Consider the following 25,414-nt stretch of genomic DNA (forward strand, 5'->3'; position numbering starts at 1 on the left):
GGTTCCTGCCTCTCCAATCCGCTTTATCCCTGTTTTCCAACGTTTCCCCCGGAGCTCTGCTCTGCCTGGGTGTGATCCCATTCCTGTGTGATCCCGTTCCTGTGTGATCCCATTCCCGTGTGATCCCATTCCCAGGGCTGCTCTCCAGCTGCCTGGGGCTCGTCCCTGAACCTGCTGCAAGGCCCAGTTTGGTGGGGTGGGATTAAACTCTCACCCAATTCGAATAAACGGTGATTTTAAAGCAAAATAATAATAATAATTAAAGAAAGAGAAACGTCCCAGGAGTCCAGGCCACGGCAGCACCAGCTGGGAGTGCTGCTGGAGCAGGGCTGGCCCTGCCCAGCTCTGGGTTTCATCCTGGAACTGGGACTCAGCGTTCGGGTCCAGTTGGGTTCCACTGAACTGGTTCTTACTGGGGAGCCCGAGGTGGGCTTGTGGAGCAAAAGGTCCAAGAATCTCACCCAGAATCCCGGAATGGGGGAGCCTGGAAGGGACCCCCGTGGGTCCAACCTCCCTGAGAGTTCTGGGGTCTCCCCAGGGAGGGAAGGGACACTCCAGCCCCTCCCGGGGGCTTTGGGCACCCAGAGAGAAGTTTGTCCTCGTGTTCAGGTGGGACAAGCCCAACTCTCTCAGATTGTCCTCCTAAGAGGGGAAAAGGCCCAGGAGAGGCCGAATTCCAAAGGCTTTCCCTTTGGGAAGTGGCCAGAAATTCCCTCAGCCCAGCCCCTGAACAGGGCAGCATTTCTGGCTCCCTGAAGCCGAAATGAAACGAAGGTTTTTCCTTCGCTTGGTTGCTTTAATTAAAATCAAACCTCACCACCTGAAACAAAAGCAAGCCTTTGAAACAACACTGAAAGTTGCAGCACGGCCGTTTTGTAAACGTTTAAGCTGTAAAATGCAATTGATTGTGTTCTTTGTGAGCTCTTCACTGTGCTGAAAATAAACTTTATTTGTACACACGTATATGTGTATTTACATATAGAGAGACTTAAATAAACAGAGCTGTCTGAGCCTGGATTAAAAATCTTGTCTTTCTGCCTCCTGGGGGTTGTTTTTTATTAAATATGGTGAAGTCCTGCCTGAAAAAAAAAAAAAAAAGACACAGGCCCTGTAGTGGGCCCTGTCATTAGGAAAATGAGCTCAGGCCAAGTGGCTCGGGGGTGTTGGGAGGGTGAAAACAAGTGTTGCAAGAGGAAGAGGAGGGTGTGACCCGGGCCAGGACGCTGTCCTGCATCTTGCCCTGCCCCACCCCGGCTCAGTGACCTTGTGGTGGCATTTTGGCTGCTTCCCCGGGGCTCCTGGAGGAGCAGAGCCCTTGGTCCCCCTCTCCTGGATGTCTGGGGGGGTGTTCTGGTCTGGGGGGGATGTTCTGGTCTGGGGGGGATGTTCTGGCCCCCAAGGGCAGGGGGAAGAGCAGCAGTGACCGGGGAGCTCCTCACCCCAACACCTGGGAGGTTCCCCCAACCTGTGTCCCCTCTGAAAGGAAGGAACAGGGGCCTGGAATGGTTTGGGTTGGAAGGGACCTGGAAAATCGGCTCATCCCACCCCCTGCCACAGGCAGGGACACCTCCCACCAGCCCAGGATGCTCCAGCCTGGCCTTGGACACTCCCAGGGATGGGGCAGCCACAGCTTCTCTGGCAACCTGTGCCAGGGCCTCCCCACCCTCCTTCCAGGCAGGAATTTCTCCCCAATATCCAATTTAAATCTCCCCTCTGTCAGCCTGAACCCACCCCCTGCCCTGTCACCCCAGTTCCTGAGGAACATCCCTCTCCAGCTTCCCTGCAGCCCCCTCAGCTCCTGGAAGGGGTTCTGAGCTCTCCACACAACCTCCCCCTCTCCGGGCTGACCATTCCCAGCTCTCCCAGGCTGTTCCCGAGCCAGGCTGTGCCCCTTGGAGGAGCTGCCCCATCTCCAGGGCCCCGGGGCTCTCCCCGAGCCCGGGGGATCCGTAGGGAAGCTGTTCTGGGGGAGCAGGAGGTGCAGGATCTCCTCTCCCTCCCAGGGACCTGGTCTGGGAGGTGCCCGTGCTGGAGTCTGTGGTTCTGCCCCGGCTCTGACTCAGCCCTGCCTCGCTTTTCCCTGTGCTTAATTAGCAATAATAACTCCCCCCTCCATGCCCCGTGTGGCTCCAGGAGTCTCCCCGAGATGAAAGGCCCTCAGAGATGCTAATTAGGGTCGTTTGGATGACAGGTCCCGATGGGATCATCGCTGGGGCTCTGCTCCTGCTCTGCAAACACCAAACTGGGGGCTGGGATTACCTGGACACGACTTAATCCAGAGCTTCCCCGGGAACTGGGCTGGTGGAGCTCTTAAAAACTGCCTTAATCTGCTCCCCGACGCCAGCTGGGCTCCTAAAACCTGGGGTCAGATCATTTGCCATTAAAAAGGGCCTTGTGGCTCAGGGGAGGGAAGCACAATAAAAGTAAGAGGGATCCAGGCTGGAGTCAGGCTTTGTCTCCGGTGTCCCTCCCTTCAGCTCTTGGAATGTTGGGATTAACCTGGAAAACAAGCCCTTTGTCCCTCTTGTTTCCCGTGGTGGTGAGGGAAGTGCAAATAAAAAAATGCAGATGACAAAGGTGCCTTCAGGCTTTTGGATTTTCTGGGGGAAAAAAAAAAAGAAAAAAAAGAAATAGGAAATTCAGCTCGTGGTTCATAAAGGAGAGCTCGATATTCTGCTCCAAATCATGGAATTCTTGAAGTGAAAGGCCTTTCAGGTCGTGGAGTCCAGCACAGCCAATCCCACCAATAAACCACATCCCTGGGAGATCATTTCCAGCCTCCAGGGAAGGCAAACCAGCAGCATCCTGGGGCTTCCTATTGATGAGGGATTTTCCATTGCTCCACTGAAAAGTCACTTATTTCCCCTCAGGGTTGGATACTGGAAAAGGTTCTGCCCCCAGGGGGTGGTTGGGCACTGAACAGGCTCCCCAGGGCACAGCCCCAAAGCTACCAGAGCTCCAGGAGGGTTCAGACAACCCTCGGGTTCGTGGTGGGATTTTGGGATGTCCAGGAATTGGGATCAGTGATCCCTGTGGGTCCCTTCCAGCTCAGGAGGTGATCCTGTGATTATTCCCCCTCTTTTTATTCCAACTGTGGGACGTCACCCGAATTCCACACCCAATTTGGAGCTGTGGGATTCATATTAAAGGGACACAGGAATTCCAGAGCCTTCCCTGAAGTATTTGTGACTCTTCCCAAGCGCATTCCCAGGCGGCAACTCCCGCTCCCGCCACTGCCAATTTTCCCCTTCGTGGCACAAACAGGGAACAAAGGCAGGGATGACTGGAGCAGGGAATGTGCAGCAGAGCAGGAAATGGGGTTTTTTGTTGTCGGGGCACTGGTTTGTGGAGCTGCTTCTCCCCCAGAGCTCGGCCCTTCCCCTCCTCGTCACCTCTCCGGGCAGGTCGTTCCCTTCTCATCCCCTTTGTGACGGGGCATTTTTGGGAGCTGTCCTGCCCTCAGCCCAAGGCCCTCTCGGCCCTAATGAGCCCTCTGCTCCCTGGGCTGGCCGTGGAGGTGCAGGAAGTGCCCTGGTAATTAAATTAGGGGCTGCGGGAGCCGAGTCCTTCCTGGGCGGCTTTTCAAAGGCTCCCGAGGGGTTTCTGCCCGAAGCTCCCCTGGAATGAGGAGTTCCTTGGGCTGCTCCCTGGTTCTGGGTGGGAAGGGATGTTCCAGCTGGGATTGCCCCGGGCAGGCAGCGATGCTTTGCTCCCCCCTTGGGCACCACGAGCAGCCCCTGTGTGGGGTGTCCTGGGCCTCGCTGGGGTTTTTGGTGCAGCCCCTCAGCTCAGGAGCTCCAGGGGGATCCACCCCGGTGTCCCCACAGCCCCATGGAGCCAGGCCAGCCCCAGAGCTGCACGTGGCTCAGCCAGGACTGGGAGGCAATTAGAGCCTCACCAGCCCAACCACCTCAGTCCCCTGGGGCACTCGGGCACCCTATAAAGGCTCGGCCGTGCCGGGGCTCTCCCAGGCACTTCCCTCCCGTCCTTCCCTCCCATCACCTGGGTAAGTTTGGCTTCCAGTGGAGCTCCTGAGACGCTGTTGGGTTCCTGGGTGGCTGGAGCAGGTGGAGGTTGCCCTGCCCGTGCTCCTGGAGGAGCATCTCTGGGGGATGCTCTGCCTTGGGGGAGGCTCTGCCGGCTGGAGCAGGTCCTGGCTGGGCTGAGGAACGTTGGGAAGGAGCTTCCAGGTGGATTCCTGAAGTCAGGAGTGGGATTTGGGGGCTTTTCTGGGCTTCCTGTTAAGCTCTGACCCAGAGGAGGGTGTTGGCTCCATGAAATCAGGGCTCAGGTGTGAGGTTGGAGGTGAAAGGAGGCGGCCCAGAGGAATTTCCTACTGTTTTATGGAACTCGAACCGAGCAATTATTTTCTGAAAATAGCAAGAAGCTGATCGAGTTCAGTGCTGATGGGAAATTCAGCTCTCTGGATAAATTTGAACGTGCCAAAATTTCTAAATATGATAAAAAAAGTCTGAGATGCAAATGACCCCCCTCCCACTTTATGACATTCTTATCTGGGTGAGCATCAGCAGCTCCCTGAGCACCTGTGTGTGTAATTGCTGCCATTGTTTTCCAACGGGTGGTTTTTATTAGACAGTGATTGTTTTAATTGTAGTGATACAATTTTCCTGATGATCCCAACACGCAGCATTGTCATGGCTGAGAGTCACCCAGTGCCAGGGTTTGGGGAGACAGAACCCCCTCTGCAATTACAGATAGAACCAGGGATTGCCAGGAAATGTGGTTTCTTTACAGTGATTTAATTGTGTCACTTAATCTACAAAAAATGTTGAAATGATAAAACAGTTTTTCGATCAGACCACCTTTCACCCTCGGTGGTTCCTGTACCTGTTGGGCTCAAAATAATCCAGTTTAAACCCCAGAAAACTCCCTGAAACTGTGTTTTCCGGAGGGGGGAAGGAAGTGGGCTGGTTTCCCCTACAGGTCCCAGGGCTGAGGCAGAGTGAGATGTGGCACAGGAGCAGAGCTGGTTCTTCCCCCGGGGCTGTGGCCTCAGCTGGACTCCAGCAGGGCCTTCCAGGAGGAGGTTTGGGTGCCAGAGCTGCCCCACGGGGGGTTGAGCAGCAGGTTTTGGGTTACCAGGACAAACCCAGGGCACTCTGGCTGGGGGTGACTGTGGGGCAGGGCTGGGGCTGCTTTAAGGGGTGTGATTCCCTCAGCTCAGCCCAGCTGGAGACCTTCCAAACCCACCTGGCTCCTGTGCCACCCTGCCCTGGCAGGGGTTTGGTGACCTCCAGAGGTCCCTCCCAACCCCAGCTCTGCCCTGGCTCCGGGATGGCTCATCAGGCAGCTCCAGCTGAGATTTTGCCCTGGTGGCTTCTCCTTCCCTCCTTTGGTTTCACCAAACACTTCGGAACAATCCCTTTTCCTTTTCCTTCTCTTCCTTTCCTTTTCCTTTCCTTTCCTTTTTCCTTTCCTTTCCTGGCACACAACAAAACAAAGCTGGGACTGCACAACCTGCAAGCTCAGAGCTGGCACTGCCAGGCCCTGGATCCCTTTGGAATTGTGGGGCAGGAGGAGGGAGGGCAGGTCCCGGGGCAGCAGGAGGGGGGGCAGGTTCTGGGGCAGCAGCAGGAGGGGGGGCAGGTCCTGGGGCAGGAGGAGGGAGGGCAGGTTCTGGGGCAGCAGGAGGGAGGGCAGGTCCTGGGGCAGCAGGAGGGAGGGCAGGTCCTACGTGCTGAGCTCCCCGTGGCCACAAACCCGTCCTTGCCCTCAGCCCAGTGATGGAACCTGAGCTGGGCTCTGGCCGTGGCCACACCCGGGTATTACCCGTGGCCACACCTTTAATTTTGCCTTGCCTTTCATCCTTTCATCTCGGGAGCTGCAGGACCTAAAACTGGAAAGGGTGGCCCAGGGAGGTTTCCAGGCAGTGAAACCCCGGGTCGTGCCCCACGTCCTGGTGAAGGGCTGGCACTGCAGCACCAACCTCCCCAGGCTACCAGGCTGTGATCCCCGACTGTTCCTGGGCTCTTCAGAGCAGGGTCTGGGGTCACGAGCCGGGAGCAGAACCTCCTGTCCTGGCTGATCCCATCCTGCTCCTGAGTCCCCGACCTTTGGGGTGTGGGGTCATGAGCCAGAACAGAACCTCCTGTCCTGGCTGATCCCATCCTGCTCCTGAGTCTCTGACCTTCGGGGTGTGGGGTCATGAGCCAGAAGAGACCCTCCTGTCCTGACTATTCCCATCCTGCTCCTGACTCTCCGACCTCCGGGGTGTGGGTTCTGCCCCGGGAGGCGCCCCGGGGGTGAATCTCTGACCCCGCACCCCCCAAAACCCCCTCGGTGCCTCCTCCACGAGCCGCGGGTGTTTGTGCCGTGTCTTGCAGGTCTGAGGTGCCCCCCGGCACGATGCACTGCTACGGGGAGCGGTACAAACCCCTGTACCTGCCGGGCCCCGCCTACGGCACCGACACCGTCCAGCCGTGCCCGGCGCGGGCCGACGGCTGCGGTGGCACCTGCCACCCCCTGAGCATCATCAAGGGCCCGGCGCCCCGCTGGCAGAGCTACCCCCAGCCCCTCACCTACGTGTGCCCCCCGCCCGCCGTGAGCCAGCCCTCCCTGCTGCCGTGCCAGCCCTACGTGCAGAAGTGCCTGCTGCTGTACCGCGAGCCCTGCGAGACCACCCGGCTGCTGCCCGGCGTCAGGTTCGGCCCCGGGCAGAGCTGCCAGCCCTGCGAGGCCGCCGGGCCCGACAAGAAACGGGTGGCCAAGAGCCTGCCCCCGTGTGCCACCCGGTGCCCGGAGCCGGGCAAGCTGCGGTTCCCCCCGTGTGCCATCAGGTACTCGGCGTCGTGCCGGGCCGGGGGAAGGTCCCCCCGGCTGGCCAAGAGCTCCTCGCGCTGGTTCGGCCCCGACCTGCGGCCGCCCGGGCTCCCCGGCGGCTACTCCCTGCCCCTGGGGGGGGTCACCGAGTGCCCCCCGCAGCCCTGCATCGCCCACTCCTGCCCGCAGGAGTACGCGGGCGGCTTCCCCCAGCACAAGTGCACCAAGGGCTACCCCACCCAGGAGTGCGCGCCCACCCCCTCGGCCGAGCAGCGCCTCGCCAAGGGCCCCCCCGAGCCGCGGGCGACCAAGTGTCCCCCCGGCAAGGGGCTCAAGGAGTGTCCGGCGCAGAAATCGGCCGCCAAAAGCTCGCTGCCACAAGAGGGAGCGAAGGCCAAGGGCTCCGCGCAGCACCTGAGCAAGAGCCGCTGCCTGTACCCGCGGGCCCCCCATCGCCCCGGGCACCACCACCCCGCGGGGGCCAAGCGCTCCAGCCACCCCAAAAAGAGCCGCTGCGCTTCCAAGTGGATCTGGTGAAGGCGGAGGCTGCGGGACCCCTCGGGAAGCAGCTGTGAACCCAGCGAGACGTGTGGCTGAGGGCTGAGGTTCCTCCCCTGCCTCCCCCGCTCCCGTTCCCGAGCCCCGCAGGAGCCTCGGCCGCGTTTCCCCCCTGGTCGTACCCGTGTCGAGCTCGTTCGGTGTCTTCCCTTCCTTTCGGACCACAATTCGGTTGTCCCTGCCCCGGAGAAGGTGTTGGGGAGAAGTTTGGCAGCTCTGGGCAGGTGCTCAGGCTTTGAACCTCAAACCAGCACAGCTGTGGGGCAGCGTCTGCACCCTGAGAGGTTCTTCCTTCATTGGATCGATTCGGTTTGCACTTTGTACCATCATCACATTAAACTCGGGTTGCAGCTGGATTCCTGCTCTCTGCCTGGTTTATTTTCCACCTTTGAAAACTCTTTCTAGCACCTATTCCTGGAAACAACCTATTCCCTGTTGTCCTACTGCTCCTAAGATAAGGGCAGGGATCACACTTGATTTACCACCACGGATTTCCTACCAGTGGGAGCAGCTCCTGCAGCAGTGCAGGGAGATGTTTGGGAGGTCTGGATAAAGCAAGGAGCTCATTATCGGCCCTCAGAAAGGACTGTGACATCTCTCCAGGCTTAGCTCAGTCCCATCCCATCTCCTCTGCTTCCTCTGTAGTGCCAAAAACAGACCAAGCAGGATTTGTAGATTTTTTTCTAATAAAGTGAAAGATTTGCCTCTAAAAACAGAGACTGGTGCAGCCAGAAGTCTCCAGGATTAGGAAGTCTTGCTCCCCATAGAAAGAGTATTCACTTTAACTTTGGCAACTGGGCTCAAGGTGAAAGAAGAGAAATTCAGGTCAAATAAATGGCAGAAATTCTCCCCTGTGAGGTGGGGAGGCCCTGGCACAGGTTGCCCAGAGAAGCTGTGGCTGCCCCATCCCTGGGAGTGTCCAAGGTTGGAGCATCCTGGGACAGTGGGAGGTGTCCCTGAATGGAACAAAATGGTCTTTGAGGTCCCTTCCAACCCCAGCCATTCTGGGCCTCTCTTCTCCGGGCCGAGCAATCCCAGTTCCCCCAGCCCGGAGCAGAGAAGCCCCGAGGATCCCAGGAAGGGGTTTGTCCGGGACACTCCGGGCTCCCCTCGCTGCGGTTTCGCTCCTGATGGTTGTGCCGACAGGACGGCACCAAACCGGGCCCCCCGAGAATCCCGGGGGCTCTGCACGGGGACGGCCCTCCCGCTGCCCCTCTCCCCGTTTTCCCGCTCCCGGGCGGTTTCCAGGCGGGATTTTCCCCCGGGAATGTCCCGGGAATGTCCCAGTTCCCGAAATCTCCCGGGCCGGTGTCGCCGCCTCGTGGCCACGGGCGGGAACTGCAGGAGCGGAGATTCCACCCGGGAATCCGCCCGGGAATCCAGCCGGGAATCCAGCCGGGAATCCAGCCGGGAATCCGCCTCCATCCCCAGCCGCAGCTTCCAGAGGGGGTTTTGCGCTGCTGGAAATCAAAGGGCGGCTTTTCTGCCTTTTCCTCCTACAAGGGCTGAACTGCCGAGTTTTCCTGTCGTTTCTAAGGAAGAAGCTCCAACGAGGAATTGGTTCAAGAGATCCCTTGGCCACACAGAACTGTCAAGGGCCGTGAAATACAGTTGTCATCCCAGCTGCCATCGATCTGCAGTGATGGGGTTTGAGGGGGGGAAACCCCTGCTGAGAACTGGGAGTTTGGGGTTTTTTGGAGGACTGAGAGAACTCGGCCTTGCTTTTTGTGACGCCCCAACCACGAGGTTCCCACACAACGAGGAATGTCAAAACATGCCCAAAATATTCATGAGCAGTTTATGAAGGCAAAGTGTTTTATGGCTGTAATATAAATAGCACATTATCCAAGACAACCCCCCCGGGGGTTGGAGCAGCTTTGGAATATGCACTTTTTGGTGTGGAAGTGCCTTGGCTGTTTCCATAAACAGGATGTTGTTTTCGAGCCCAGACAACTCGAGGTGTTTTTCCTCTTCATTAAACAACACATTTCTTTCTGCATTCGAAGCAATTGCCCCAAAATGGGCTCAAAAGTGAGAGTTAAACAAGTTGTGACACTTCCAACCTGACCCCTTCCGTGATTCTGGGACTCCCAGCTCTGAGAATCCACCTGAATCCTTGGGAAATCCACGAAGCTCCACAACATTCAGCCCCTGCTGCACATCAGCAGCCACCTGGTTAAAAACTTTCCCCCTTCAAGCCTCCCTTAATGAACTTTCAGCCCTTTGATGTCTCTTGTTTGAGCCCAGGACAGGGTTGGAGGGAGCTCAGAGCAACCTGCTCTGGTTGAAGTGTCCCTGCCCACGGCAGGGGGTTGGAATTGGATGGTATTGAAGGTCCCTTCCAACCCAAACCACTCTGGGATTCATTGCACGATGCCAAGCTCACACAGAGGAGGTAAAATCAACGTCTGCAACTAATTCTGGCTGTAAAAACATAATCCAGAGGGAAGCCCAGAGCAGGTAACAGGATTTCCCACAGAAAACTGAATAATGCAGGTAAACAACGTTCAAATAATTACAGTCATTAGGAGCATTACACATGTGGGAAGATTTGTTTGGAAAGCAATTAGGACCTCGTGTATAAAGCTTGGCTCATCTTCCTGGAAGTTCAGGAAAGCCTATAAAGCTCCAAGGGTCCAGGGCTCCTCTGGCCATTTCCCCGGATTCCTTCCTGGACAGTTGGTAAGTCCCTCTCACCTCACACCTTATAATTAATTCTACTGGGGAAAAACACTTTGCCAGGAGCAGTTCTGTGCTTTCAAAAGCTGCTGATGAGCTTCATCCTTTAGTTGTGTGTTTGGGCCACGCAAAGCCTTAAAAATGTATCAGTGACCCCCCTTTTTTGGGAGAAGGGGCACAGGGTGGGCTCCATGGGCTGGGAGGGCTTTCCCACCCTCAGGGATTCTGGGATTCTGTCCCATGGGATGCTGCACTGAGCCAGATGAAATCCCTGCTGCCCAGCAGTGCCGGTGCCCCAGAGCAGGAACAGCCCCACAGGAGGCTCTGGGTAAACCAAGGGCTGTGTGACACCCAGAGGGGTCCTGTTTCAAAGCAAATCCTTCAGCAGTTCATGAAATAGGTTTGTGCCTCCCCCTTGGGTAGCTCCTGGTGGTGGAACAGGCAGAGGGGCAGGGCGTGGGTTGGGAATGTCGGGAATCCCGCGTGGAACCTCCCCGTGCTCTCCGTCCTCTCCGCAGCCTCGCCGCCGCTTCTCCCAGATGTCCCTCGGAGGGGAAGGTGGCCCGGGGCAGAGTTTCCCCTCCTGCAGGGTGCAGTGCCCCCAGCCCTCGGCCAGCAGCTGCAGCGAGCCCTGCGTGGTGTCCTGTCCCACCTCCAGGGTCATCATCTACCCCCCGCCCGTCGTGGTCACCTTCCCGGGGCCCATCGTCACCACCTGCCCGCAGGAGGCCGTGCTGGGCAGCTCTGCAGCCCTGCAGGGAGGAGGATCGACCCCAGAGACGGCCCTGAGAGCAGAGATCCTGCAGCCAGAGCCTCGGGCAGGGAGACCCAGCCCAAAACACAGCCCCGAGAGGTCCCTCCTGGAGCTCAGCCCTCGCCGGGCACGGCGCTGCTCCTACGTGTTCTCATCCCGCTGGATCCATCCCTGCAGCAGAGCCAGCTCCAGGGGCTCCCAGATCCAGCCCTGCAGCACAGCCAGCTCCAGGGGCTCCCAGATCCAGCCCTGCAGCACAGCCAGCCCTGGGGGCTCCCAGATCCAGCCCTGCAGCTCGCTGAGGGCCGAGGGTGACAGCGAGGAGCACGTCCCAGAGAAGGATGAGCCAGAACCTGGAAATCTGGAGGCAGGGAAGGACAGAGAGGCCTCGGAAGAGCCGCCCGGTGAAACCTCGTAGGCTCCTGCGGCCCCTTCCAAGCACATTCACCTCTGGCTCCTGGAAATTAGGCTGTAGCTGAAGGTTTTAAGGTGGTTTTTTCCCCCTCAGACCCATTATCAAGCAGGTTGTCAGAGGAATTAAGTGCCCTTTATCCTGATCTGGGATGACACGACCTCTGAAATCCGATTCTCGGCACCAGCTGGTTCTTTTTCCGTGTCTTTCCTCACAAAACAAAGGCAGCTGCTGTGTCAGGAGCCCCACAGGGGTGGTCACCTGAGAGGTGACAAACCCTTCCACTGACAGGCCTGACTGGACTGGTCCTGGTGTTTACAGAGAATTAGTCAGCAGGAAAACCACTTCTCCTTTTTCCTTTGTTTCCGGCTTTCACTTTCACGGCGGGAAAAAAAAAGCTCATCCTCTCCTTATACTCAATTCAAACAAAAAGGAAAACTGGTTTTGGTTCAATTTGTCATTTGCATGTAGAAGTTTACGTGGTATAAAAAGCTGTCCAGAAAAAATTGTGGCTGCCCCATCCCTGGAAGTGTCCAAGGCCGGGCTGGACAGGGCTTGGAGCAACCTGGGCTGGTGGGAGGTGTCTCTTCCCATGTTCTAGATGATCTTCAAGGTCCTTTCCAGCCCAAATTCCATGATTTTATGCTGAAGGTGTCAAAATCTGCACCTGGAACTGTGTCCTTCGTGCTGTTATTTATTTTAGCACTTTTGTTCTTTCCCCCTCCCATTAAAATTATTCTGCAGCATCGTGGTGGTTTTCTCGTTTTCTTTCTCCCCTGCTCTTGATTTGCAGGTGAAATTCAGGCTCAGTTTTGGCTGGTTTGGAGCTTTCATGTGTCAGCTGAAAAGGAACAAGCAGAGGAGAAGGAATCACACCCTGAGAAATCTTCCCTATTATTTAATCCAGTTCAGGAAAAGCCTCCAGTTCCCCCCCCCTCTGAATTTCTTTCCAATTCCAAGCTTTCCCTCTAAAGGTTCCCACACATTTTAAGTGTCCTTTTGCTCCCAAGAACATTCCTGCAGCTGACTGGGCACCTCTGCCAGCCTTTGCCAGCCCAAAGCCCAGTTTGACAGAAATGAGATAAAATCAAGGGGCAAACCTGTCCCTAAATCCGAAATGGGAAAGCTGCATAAAATCCTATTCCCTGGGGAGGTTTGGGAGCTGCTCTTCAACAATTTGCCCTCACTCTTGGGGGCAAATGGGCACAAACCCCGGGGTGGGCACCTCGTTCTGTGGGCAACCAGCTGGGCTTGCTGTCCCAGCCCCTCCAGGGGGAAAAGGGCTTGTGGAAAGCTGGGCAGTGGTGGTAAAACCCCACCTGAGAACGTGCTGAGCAGCCTGGAATCCTGCCAAGCTCCCTGGGAATCTTCCAGCTTTGTCCCCACTTTTGTCTGGGGGTTCCCCTGCCCTGTGAGCTCCTGCAGCTCCCCTGGACACCCATCCCAGAGCTGGGCAGCCCTTCCCTGCTCCCTGTGAACCTGCTCTGCCTAAAATGATCCCTCAGATCCCTGGTGCCTCTCTGTATTCAAATCCTCCCCTTTACAGTACGGGAACTCCTCTAAACCTGCCTCTTTATCTCTCCCTCATCAGCTGTGCCCTACTTTCCTGAGCCACTGGGATGAGGTAATTCCTGTATCTTGGGAGATGGGAGATACCTGATGAGATGGGAGGCAGGGGCAGAGAGAGCAGGTTTGGGGCTGGGTTGGCTCATGCAAAAAGAAAGGTTGTGAAAAGGCTGGTAATGAGGGCACGGGCAGGGTGGAGCTCCCGGGGTCCTGCACCCCAAAAAGGCTCAGCCCTGGTTCATTCCCTGCATCCCAACCAGCCCAGCAGATCCAGGAGCTCAACAGCTCCCAGCTCCACAGGGGCTCAGGGAGGGATCTGCACCTGCTGAAGGTGGATTGTAAATTATCCCTTTTTTAATGAGAGATTGCAGAATTCCAGGATTGTTCGGGTTGGAAAAGCCCTCCAGGATCATCCAGTCCCCCCTGTGCCCACCTTGGCCCCAGCCCAGAGCACTCAGTGCCACAGCCAGTCCTGCCCTGGGCACCTCCAGGGTGGGCACTCCAAACCTCCCTGGGCAGCCCCTGCCAAGGCCTGAACACCCTTTCCAGGGGGAAATTCCTCCCCATGTCCAACCTGACCCTCCCCTGGCACAGCTTGGGGCCGTTTCCCCTCCTCCTGTCCCTTGTTCCCTGGGAGCAGAGCCCGACCCCCCCCCCCAGCTCCCTCCTCCTGTCAGGGAATTCCAGAGCCAGAAGGTCCCCCCTGAGCCTCCTTTTCTCCAGGCTGAGCCCCCCCAGCTCCCTCAGCTGCTCCTCACAGGACAGTTTGGAAAGAGCCCCCTTGGTTCTCCCTGAGAAGGAAGCAGCTCTCACAGGACCCTCCGTCCCCCCAGAGCCCCTCTGAGGCTTTTTGGAGAACTTGGAGTCAAGAACTTGGAGCCTGATCCCTCCTGGATGGAGCTGATCCCTCTTGGTCCCACTGCCTGAAGCACAGACACGTCATCTGAGTCCTTTCAGTGCTTTTATTGCCCCGTCACACCTCCAAAGAACCCTCAACATTCTCTGCCTGAGCCAAACCTTGAGATGTTCCGACTCCCAGCCTGGAACCCCAGCAGTGCATCAGATAATCTGCAGCCTCCTGCCAACTGGGCCTCTGCCCCTGCTCTGCCCTCCCTCCCCTGCCCTGGAACAGCTCCCACAAACACATTTCCCTCCTTCTCTCCCAGGGTTTCCGTGTTTATTCACCCTTATTATTACTGGGGGTCATTCCCCTGCCTCCTGCTGCTGCTCCAGGGGTTATCAGGGAATGCTGGTTTGGGGTGGGAGGCACCCCAAAGATCACCCAGATGCCTCCTTTCCTTGCCAGTGTAACAGCCCACACCTGCCTGCAAAGCTGCTTTCCCTTTGCACCCTCCTGGCACAGACAATTATCATTTATTAGGGGATAACTGGTGCCCAAAAGTGACCCCACCTGCCCGAGGACACTCCATCCTGCAGGGTGGATCTGAGGCTTGGACACACCTAATTATTATTGGTCTCAGTCCTCACACCCTGTCATTACAATTCCAATATTGCACACGCAGCTGGATTTGGGAGGAGGGCAGGAGGGGCAGGGCTGCTTTAGCTGCTTGGATCCCTTGGCAAGGTGTGATGGAAGCTGGAATCACAGAATCCCAGAATGGTTTGGCTTGGAAGGGACCTGAAAAATCCTTGGAAGGGACCTGCCATGGGCAGGGACACCTCCCACCAGCCCAGGATGCTCCAAGCTGGCCTTGGACACTTCCAGGGGTGGGGCAGCCACAGCATCCATCTCCTGGAATTCCATTCCTGGGCCTCTCCACCACCACAGAGAAAAATTTCCTCCATATATCCACCCTAAATTTCCCTCTTTCAGCTTAAACCACCCCCCCCCTTTTCCTGCTCCAGTTCCTGATGGATTTTCTGGGGGCAAGGAGCTTTTCACCTGAGCTGGACAAGTCAGTGCTAAACCAATATTTGCAGCTGTAAAGAGTCTGGCACCACAATCCCAGTGTTTCCTCTGGATAACAGAGCCCTGCTCTCCCTGCTGTGAACAGAACCCTGTCTCTATCTCCAAGCCCAGCTGTAAATCCATTCCCAGGGTTCTGTGCCACCAGCTCAGCACTGGTTCAGTTTAACAGCCTCGAAGGGACTCAGAGGCAGCTGCCAGTTTTTCCTGCTGAGATTAACAGGTTTAATTGGGTAATGAAGCCGAGTGAAGATTTAATTAATATCTTGGGAATTAATGGATTATTAAATGGGATGTGAGCACCACACCTCTGGGAGCCAGGAGGTGACACAGGAGCAGGAATCCACTCTGCAGGAGCTGCACATGCCACGGGCACCAACGGGGTGTTCAGGTGGATTGCTGGCCAGGGTGGGACTTCTGAAACACCAAATAACCCCAAACCTCACCCAAATAACTCACTCCAAATAACCCCAAAGTGCTCACGAGCCCTCCCTAAGAAAGCTGCTCCCTCAGCCCTTTCCCAGCCCTGGGGCTCCAGTGGCCCAGGAGCTCTGAGAACCCTCCAACCTTCCTGCTGCTCGAGGTGACTCTGACCTGGGGAACACACTGGGGTGATGTCTGAGCTGGGGGGGGCCCGAGAGGGGCACATTTTCCAGCTTTTATCCAGAGCTAAATGACCCCCAGCCTCCCACCCTGGGCTGCAATCCCACATCCCTTCCAGGTTTTACTGGGGGGATTAAAGAGCATCAGCTGTGCCGTGTTTGGCAGATGAAAGATGCCCCTGTGGGATGGTGGCACTGTCATTATCCCAGAGCTCCAAGCAAACCTCCTTCAGTGGTGGGGAGCAGCTCCTCAGTTTCGGAGTTCTTTGGGAGGAGAATTGTTTAACCACCACCTTTTGTTGAGCTGGAGCTGGAAAATGTGCCCTGAGCTCTCCCCAGGGGAGAGGAAATCCCGGGAACAAGGGCTGTGTTTGGCCATTAAATCCATTAAATGCTCTTAGTTGAGACCCAGGTATGAAAATGGGAGCTGAGCAGCTGAAGGTCACTGGCTGGGGTTCCCTTTGGGATCAGGGGATTCGGGCTGGAAGGGGCTGAAATGAGGAGTGTGGAAAACACAAAAATAAACAGGAGAGGTGGATCTTTGTGCCAAAGGCAACTGGAACCTGCAGAGGTGGCTGAACACGATCTCAGTGGGGTTTCTGAACTCCCAGTGCCCTCAAAGGACACCTGGAATTAAATCTCATCCCCAAATCCTCCTTTCTCCTCTGGCAACCACAAAGTTCCACCACCACATCCAGCCTGGGCTTGTTTGGCTTTGCTGGGGGATGGACAGCACAGGGGAGCAGCAGTTTTGGGGTATAAAAGGGAATAAATGTCACCTCTGACAGCTCCAAATGCAGGGAGAGGAGCAAAAGAGTTTGAGGGGGTTATTTTTTACAGGGTTGAAAAAAGGGAATCGAGTTCATATAAAACACAACTTCCAGTGAATATTAAAGTGCAGGACTCTGGTGTGAGCCATAAACACTGAATATACAGATAATAAATGGGGATCTGACTTAGATCCTTATTTCACCCTCACTCTTGCAGTTAGCAATGAAAAAAACACCCAATAATATTTATTGACCCTCCATTCTGAGGGGTTTTGGAAATAGGATTCCAGGAGACAGCTCAGACCACACTGGGAACCTGCTCCAGCATGTGGATGTCCAGGATCCAGAGCAGCCTTCATTGGGCAACAATTCCCAGATTTCACCCCGTTTATCCTTTAATTTCGATTTATTTTTATTTTAGCCCCAGTGCTGTTTGTTTTTCTCTCCCGAGCCCGGAACGGCTCCGATAAAAATCTGTGGAAAAATGAAGGCTGAGGATAATTCTCTGCCCCAACGTGTGGTAAGAACCCAGAGCATTCCCCTGCAGCCAGGCTGAGCCCGGAGCCCAATTACAGCAAATTACAGAGCGGCCCAGGAAGGAGCAGGAGCAGCAGCTTCCTCGGGCAGATTTAATCTCAGCATGCAAAGCAGCTCTGCAGGAGCAGGAGTGGCACCTCCAAAACCCCAAAATCAACCTGCTGACAACAACAACATCAACAACAACAACAACAGCAACGTCACCCTCGTGCCAGGGAAAAAAACCAACAACCCAAGATGAGGAATTTTGCCCCTGGGATGGTTGGGTGGGAGGGGAGTTTGGGGCTGTCCCGGGAAAGGAGGGGTGAATTCCCTGCAGGAAAAGGCCAGACCCTGCTGGGTTCTGAGCTCTGGGTTTGTGTCTCACCTGCTGAGGGAGGATCTGCTGCTCTTATCTGGGGAGGGCTCTTTGATGTGTTGGGAAAGGAGGGCTTGGACCTTCGCCAGCGGTTTTGCATTTTGCATCTCCTGTCTCTGAGAGGATTTCAGGGCTGAGAGGGCCCGAAATTCAGCAAAAGCAAGTCCAGGGTCCCCTTCAAACTCCACCAGCCCAGGGGGGTGGTCAGACCACTGTGATTTATTTTATATGTTAAAAACTGTCCTTAAAACCACTTTTCTGCACGTTGGAAAACCCTCAAAGACAAGGAAAGGAGGTTCTTACTGACTTTTCTAAAACATTTGGTTTGGTAACTCCTCTAATTGTCTCAGCTGTCAATCACTGTAATTAGCAGTTACTTTTAATTCCCACAAATTAGGTGAGTCACATTGTTCTGGGCAGCTTCCTGTCACATCCATTGGCTGGGTACATTCCTCTGGTCATTAAAAGGATTTCACAGTCATGAAATGTAAATAAAATAATTTGTTTGGGCCTTTGCTTCTATTTTTTTTTTTTGCTTTAGCTTTATTAATTTGCCACGAGAACATAACTAAGCCTTTTTTTTTTGTTTAATGTAAGTGTGATCATGTAAATCACAATATCTGCATTTTTCAGGCCTTGTGAATGAATTCCAGCTGAGACTGTGGGCTGTGCTTCAGGTGATGTTTCCTCTGGGTCCTCCAGTCCTACAGGTGATTGTTCTTCTCCTCATGTTGGCCTCTAACAAACGTGTTCACCAAGGAAAATTCAATTTCTTCTCAGCATGTTTTTGGTGTTTGTTCTCAAGGGAATGAGTAACAAACATATTCACCAAGGAAAATTCAATTTCTTGTCAATATTACATTTTTGGTGTTTATTCTCAAGGGAATGAGCAACAAACATATTCAGAAAGGAAAATTCAATTTCTTGTCAATATTATGTTTTTGGTGTTTATTCTCAAGGGAATGAGTAACAAACATATTCACCAAGGAAAATTCATATTCTTCGTGGGTTTTAGGTTTTTTTTTTCTGTCTGTCCTGAAGGAGGAGAGTCTTTGAGATGAGGAACTGCTGGCAAACTGTAAAACCTTGGGCAGGAGCTTCTCTTCAGCTGAATTTCCAATGGAATTGTTGCCCAGGAAGTGCTTTGGTGTCTCTCACTTTCTGTATGGAATGTGATAGAGTTGTGTGGGAGAACATCTGCCCTAAGGACAATTCCAGAACATCTCCCAAAGGACAATTCCAGAACATCTGCCCAAAGGACAATTCCAGAACATCTCCCAAAGGACAGGTCCAGAACATCTGCCCAAAGGACAATTCCAGAACATCTCCCAAAGGACAATTCCAGGACATCTCCCAAAGGACAATTCCAGAACATCTCCCAAAGGACAATTCCAGGACATCTCCCAAAGGACAGTTCCAGGACATCTCCCAAAGGACAGTTCCAGGTCCTAAATGCTGTCCCCAACCCCCAGGAGTGAACACACAGAGGCCATGGACACTCACAGAGTGTTGGGGGGTAAAACCCACCCTCCCACCGGGTCTGGAAGAGCAAACCAAAGCCCAGCTGATGGTGGAGAGCCCTTCAGCCCCGGGCTGGGCTGGGTGAAGCATCCCCTGTGTGGGATTGAGGGTTATCTCCTCATCATAAGCTGGGGATCAAAACAGTTGCGACAAGGGAAGGTCCTGGCAGGGGAAAACATCCCATTGCCCAAGGGGCAGGGGGTGGTTACATAAAGGTGGCTCCCAATTTCTCTTCTCCATGTCAGGCCTATAAAAGTGCCCGTCACTCAGGGCCCTGGAGCTGCCTCTGCTGACTTTGGGCTTCTTGGTGACTGGGTGAGTGAGATTTGCCTGAATCAGCTCCTGCTGGGGCACGTGGGTTTGTGGGGAGCACTCGGGTGACACCACAGACCCCGGGGCAGGGTGGGAGCTGCTCCTCTCAAAGTGTCCTGCTTGGAAGCTGGAACTCACCAACCAGGGTGTAAAATAGAAAGGCATCACTGGGCAGAGGGAGGGGGGGAAAGGAATGGGAGTTTTAAAGGTGTTGATAGGAGGAGTTTCTGGGGATGGAGCATCTGTGAATGGAGAAGGGTCACCCCAAAAGCAGGATCAGCACGGGATGGACTCTCAGGGAAAAGGCACAGCAAAGGGGACGGTGTGAGGGAAGGACAGAGGGATGTTCTTCCCAGAACTCCTGCTGGGAACAGACCACAGGGCAAATCTTTCCAGTAAATCCTCCCCTGGGAGGGTGGGGAGGCCCTGGCACAGGTTGCCCAGGGAAGCTGTGGTGCCCCATCCCTGGGAGTGTCCAAGGCCAGGCTGGAGCATCCCTGGGCTGGTGGAAGTGTCCCTGCCTTTAGCAGAGAGTGGCACTGGATGATCTTTCAGGTCCCTTCCCACCCAACCCATTCCATGACTTTTTGGAGCACTAGAGAGGGGTGGGAGCAGGCTCAGGAGCCTCTACCCAGCAATCCCCCTCCCTGCATGGATCTGCTTCCGAGCAGGATGGTTGTGCCTTGGAAATGAGGGCTGTTTTCTGTCATTCCAGTTTTTGAATCCCTGACTCACAGATTCGGAGGACTCAGACATTTATACCTGAGAGTGTCCAGCCCAGGACCCCCCAACACACCTCCCTGACCCCCCTGGCCTTGGCACAGCTCCTTCTTTCTGCCTCTCTGACCCCTCTGCTGTGACCTGACAGGGTTTGTGTCCCCTCTGCTGTGACCTGACAGGGTCTGTGTCCTCTCTAGCTGTGACCTGACGGGGTCTGTGTCCCCCCTGGCTGTGACCTGACGGGGTCTGTGTCCTCCCTGGCTGTGACCTGACGGGTCTGTGTCCCCTCTGGGGTTTGTGTCCCCTCTGCTGTGACCTGACAGGGTCTGTGTCCCCCCTGGCTGTGACCTGACGGGGTCTGTGTCCCCTGTGCCCCCCAGGCTGCCCTGCTGGGTGTCAGGATGTCCTACGGGCAGCTGGTGAGCGCCCGCTGCGCCTCCCCCTGCGAGGTGTCGTGTCCCCAGCCCTACGTCCACTGCTGCAACGAGCCCTGCGTGGCCTCCTGCGGGGACTCCCGGGCCATCGTCTACGCCCCCCCCGTGGTGGTGACATTCCCGGGGCCCATCATCAGCTCCTGCCCCCAGGAGAGCGTCGTGGGAACGGCCATCCCGGAGATTGAGGGGGGGGGAGGCTCCGGAGGGGGGGGCTATGGAGGGGGAGGGGGAGGCTATGGAGGGGGGGGGATTGGCTCTGGAGGGGGGGGAATAGGTTCTGGAGGGGGAGGGGGAGGCTATGGAGGGGGAGGGATAAGTTCTGGAGGGGGAGGCTCTGGAGGGGGAGGCTCTGGAGGGGGGGGTTATGGAGGGGGGGGTTATGGAGGGGGAGGGATTTGCTCTGGAGGGGGGGGTTATGGAGGGGGAGGGATTGGCTCCGGAGGGGGAGGCTATGGAGGCTCCTGTGGTGGAGGTGGGGGCTCCTATGGCGGGGAGGGCTCGTGTGGGGGGGGGTTCTCCCGCTGGGCGAGCGTTTACAGGAACTCCTATTTCTCGGGGCTGGGTAGGAATTCTTACCCCTATTTTTCCAGAGGGTACTACAGGTCTCGCTTTGGGCCCTTTTAACCCTCTGAGAGAGAGGGATGTCCACAGGAAAAGTAGGATGTAGACCAGTAGCTGACCCAGCCAAGCCAGGCAGCCCCTGCTCCAGCTGCCGTGCTCGGAGCCGGGGTTGTTGGGCTCTCCCTGCGCTTTGCCCGAGGCTTTGGATCCCACTGTGCCCCCCTGTGTCCCTTGTGTTGTGTTTTGTACCTCCTGAACCCGAAGAGAGTCAAACAAGTCCCGGGACTGGCCCCTGGAAGTGTCCAGCTGGTGACCAGAATGTCCCGGGAGCACCGAGCTCCCCCGAAGGACCAAGGACTGGGAATGTCGTTCTCTGTGTCCACGTTGCCTCCTCCTGCCAGACTCTATTTCACTTTTTGTCGGTATTAAAGCCCTGTTGCATCACAGCCCTGGCCTCTGGCTTTCATTTCACCCCAGTCTCAGAGTCACAAACCAGTCTGAAAGAAGCCAACCTGGTGCATGGATCCTTGTGCAGTAATTAAGTGTTACCACCAGAGAAGGATTGATTCCCCTGTGTGGTGACCATGATCTGTCAGAAATTCTTCAATAAGGTATTTTTCCCCCTTTTTGATCTATGCCATGGTATCCATACTAATAAACAGAACAGGATCCTGGAATAATCTGGGTTGGAAGGGCCTCTGGAGATGGTCTGGTGCAGCTCCCACTCAAAACCAAAGCACCTCTGGAGCGAGGTCAGTCCTGGGGGTCACTGCCAGTCACTCTTGGAATGTCCCAGAGGTTTTGACCTTCAGCAGGGGTTGAAGGAACTGCAGGAGTCCCATCAGAAGACAAGGACGTGCCCTGCTTTATCTGGCCCTGATGATAAAACAGTTTATCTGATTGCAGATAAGTGGGTTAGTCTGGATCCGAATGTTGTTGGGAAACCAAGCCAAAAGAAAGGGGAAGGAGTTATTGGGATGCAATTGAGACTCAGCCCACAAGCCTTGCACTCTGCAAAGTGCTGGGAAGTCAGACAAATTCCCCCCAGCAGCTGCATCACTGTTTTCCTTTCGGAGCCCCTTCCATGGTGCTGCAGGGGCTGAGCAAGTGCTGCCCTGCCAAGCACAGCATCCATTTCCTTCTCCTGATTGCCTCAATCCCTGTGGTTTGTCAGCTCAGTTGGACCACTGATGCAGTAAATGATCTGAGCTCGTTGAGCAGCCCCGTGGGATCCCTCGGGTGACAGCGGCAGGGCCGCCCTGGGGCTCCCCAAAAACTGGGGGTCAGGGAGGGCTTTGTGCACAGTCCCCACCAGAACTGCCCAAGCAGCACATCCAGGTGTGTTCTCCGGGCCTGGAATCCTGGAATCATGGGATGGGCTGGGTTGGAAGGGACCTGAAAGATCATCCAGTGCCACCCCCTGCCATGGGCAGGGACACCTCCCACTGTCCCAGGCTGCTCCAACCTGGCCTGGGACACTCCCAGAGATGGGGCAGCCACAGCTTCCCTGGGCAACCTGTGCCAGGGCCTCCCCACCCTCACAGGGGAGAATTCCTTCCCAATATCCAACCCAACACTCCCCTGTGCCAGTCTGAGCCCATTCCCCCTGTCCTGTCTCTCCAGGTCTGTAGGAAGTGCCCGAGGTGCTGCTCCGTGTTGAGGGCTCTGCAGTTTTGGCCTTGGCTCAGAGAGCAGAGGGGCTGGGGCAGAGATGGCCCAGCAATTCTCTCTCCCATTACTCCACCTTTCATCCTCCGGCCTCTTGAGCAAGCCCCGTGTGGGGGTGGAACTCTCCTGGATGAACTGGGAGGCATCACCTTCCCTGCAGTCCCAGTTCCCAGGGACAGCCCCGGAGCAGCCTCGGGATCACTGAGTCTGATCCTCCTGGTCCTGGGGGAGCCCAGCTGGGTAGAGCTGAGTGTGGCTGCACTCACCACCCACTCTCTGCAACCCACACTGCACAGAATTATCATCATTATCCAGAATTATCCACTATCCAGAACGTTCTCAGCTTGAAATGGGCACTTGGGAACGATCCCTGCCAGGCTCAGCCACTGAAACCTGTGGAAGTTCTTCCCTACACAGAAAGCACAGTGAGAAGGGAAGGCTTGGGGGTGACCTCACTGTGTGGTGACCAGTCAGAGGCTGGAATTTTGCCAGATAAAAAAAGAAGTGAGTTTGAACTACCCTGTAGCTCCAGAGAAGTGCAGTGAAGTCAGACTTACCCTGCTGGCTTGGAGGAATGAATCAGTGGGGCTGGAAGGATGGAAGAGCTCTCAGTTCTCTCCCCTTTTATACAGCTTCCTGGACAATGAGGAGGATGTGAGCTCATCCATTATTTGCCAAATTCATGTCACCTGCAAGGAAAAAAGCTCCTCTCTGAAACCCTGTGATTGTTTCCACCTCAGCCCATCTTTGGGGCTCCACTTCCAGCCCCGCTCTGAGCGACATGAATCCAACACCCCCCAGGTTCCTTTTGTCTCCAGAACAATCCTTTTGGCATCATCCTGCTTCCAAAGGACACAGGAGCTGATCTCTGTGTTTGCTGCTCTCCAGTGACCCGAAGGAGGGAGGCCACTGATGTGTCAGTCACATTTTTGGGGTGTAATCCTGGGATTTAGGGATAATCCCTCCCAGGGGATCGCCCGACCCCACCCAGGATAGGGGGTCAGGGTTCTTTGTAACCCTCCCTGAATCCATCCCAGGGGGTGACAGAGCAAAACCCAGAGCCAGGGGGTTGAGGTGACACGTGACATGGATTCAAGCCCTGAGCCCTCGGAGTCATTTCCCCCAATTAAGTGTCAAAGCTCATTTTGGGGGGTTGTGCTCAGAGCTTTGTCATGAGGATGCCACTGGAGCCACCCAAGAGTCACCAGGTCTTTGAGCTCCAAGGTGGGTCTCAGAATCACAGAACCATTCCAGGTGGGAAAGCCCTCCCATTCCAAACCTTTCCATGAAAACAACCCTCCCTGAAATTCTTCAGGAGGGAGGTTGAACCTCAAAATCATCTCATATTGCTCAAAATCATTTCAAGCCACTCTCAAAAGCATATTTGGAAGGCTGATCTTTCCAGGCCCCCCCTTGGCAAATCATCAGCACAAAACAAGAAGCAGGGGTCAGTTCCCTCTGTGAATCCAGTGAGGTCACCAGAGGGATATTGCACAGGCTGTAAAGTTTCAGCCCAGTAAAACCCTCAGATTTATGATATGAGAGTGGCACTGTATATGTCCAGGGTTGATTTGCTAATTAGAAACTATGAAAATAATTATGAGCATCAGAGGAGTCACACAGAAAAAAAAATAAATCACAATTTGGTAAGTGGTGGAGATTTATGAGGTGCTTCACATCCCTGGAGCTGCCTGCAAAGGGGTATAAAAGTAGGACCATCTCTGGAGTCTCCTAAAGCCTTCTCCTGACTTCTCCTCCTGCTACCAGAGGTAAGTTGGATTTAAGCTGCTACTTCCCATCTGTCCTGTTTCTGTTTAGTTGAAATGAGGACTCTTTCCTGGGTCTGTACTTTGTGATTTTAGCCTTGAGCTGTGGCAGTGAAACCCCCCTTTCCCAGGAGACTCCCTGCAGTGACTTGGAGATGGTGCCAGAAACCAACTTAGCATTTAAAGGGGATTTTAAAAGAGTTCCTTCATTTCTTCCTTATGGCTTTCAAAACTTGAGGGGGGCAAATATAAAGCTTAACTCTGCTGGATAAAGGAGAGTCCTGGGGCAGGAAGGGAGGAAGGAAAGGTATCACAGGACAGGGGGATTTAAGGGAGGAGGTTCAGAAAGGACACGGAGGGGCTGGGGTGTGTCCAGGGAAGGGAAGGGAGCTGGGGAAGGGGCTGGAGAACTCCTGAGGGAGCTGGGGGGGCTCATCCTGGACAAAAGGAGGCTCAGGGGGGACCTTCTGGCTCTGGAATTCCCTGACTGGAGGGGGGAGCCGGGGGGGTGTCGGGCTCTGCTCCCAGGGAACAAGGGACAGGAGGAGGGGAAACGGCCTCAAGCTGTGCCAGGGGAGGGTCAGGTTGGCCATGAGGAGGAATTTCCCCCTGGAAAGGGTGTTCAGGCCTTGGCAGGGGCTGCCCAGGGAGGGGGGGGAGTGCCCAGCCCTGGAGGTGTCCAGGGCCAAGGTGGGGATGGGGCACAGGGGGACTCGGTGACCCAGGAGGGCTTTTCCAGCCTCAGGGATTCTGGGATTCTGTGGCTGTGAAGGACAAGGGTCTGATTTGCCCCCTGACCCCGTGATGGGCACCCAGCAGCCCCTGCCCCTGGTGCTTTCCTGACTCCCACCTTTCCTTCCCCAGCTCCAGCTCCGACCCCGAGGACCATGAGCAGCATCAGCTCCCGGTGCCAGCCCGGCTGTGAGGTGACCTGCCCCGAGCCCTGTGCCTATGGCAGGAGCCTTGGCTCCTGTGTCACAGCCTGTGGGGACTCCAGGGCCGTGGTTTATGCCCCTCCAGTCCTCATCACCTTCCCGGGCCCCGTCGTCAGCAGCTGCCCCCAGGAGGCTTTTGTGGGGTCGTCCTTCCCGCAGCCCTCTGGGGCTCTGACCCCCAGGATGGGAGGCTCCTATGGCTCCTATGGCTCGGGGGGCTCCTATGGCTCGGGGGGCTCCTATGGCTCGGGGGGCATGTCAGGAATGGGGGGCTCCTCTGGCTCTGGGGGCTCCTCTGGCTCGGGGGGCATGTCGGGCATGGGGGGCTCCTCTGGCTGCTGCAGCTCCGGGGGCTCCTCGAGGCCAGGGGGGTGTTACAGCAGGAGGTTCTACACCAGCCTCTGCTCCCGCCTGGGAAACTGAGCTCCTTTCCAGGCACCCAAAACGCCCCAGCCCAGGCCAGGAACCAGGAGATGAGGATGCACAGCCCGGACCCTGCCCCGGGATCGGCTCCCAGGGACGGCAAAAACCCCAACGGGAGCCACCCCTGCTCA

The 25,414-nt window shown here is 55.8% G+C and overlaps 1 protein-coding gene across 1 annotated transcript; it reads left to right on the forward strand.

Annotated features, from left to right (window-relative positions):
• The first annotated feature begins 6,366 nt into the window (after window positions 1-6,366).
• Window positions 6,367-7,435, forward strand: LOC127462432 (uncharacterized). The gene has a single exon (XM_051771047.1). The coding sequence runs from the start codon at window positions 6,367-6,369 to the stop codon at window positions 7,315-7,317; it is 951 nt and encodes a 316-aa protein (XP_051627007.1). The 3' UTR covers window positions 7,318-7,435.
• The last annotated feature ends 17,979 nt before the right edge of the window (window positions 7,436-25,414 follow it).

Source organism: Manacus candei, unplaced genomic scaffold (genome assembly GCF_025592945.1).
Source record: "Manacus candei isolate 608988 ecotype Guabito, Panama unplaced genomic scaffold, ASM2559294v1 h1tg000128l, whole genome shotgun sequence".
Classification (NCBI taxonomy): Eukaryota; Metazoa; Chordata; class Aves; order Passeriformes; family Pipridae; genus Manacus; species Manacus candei.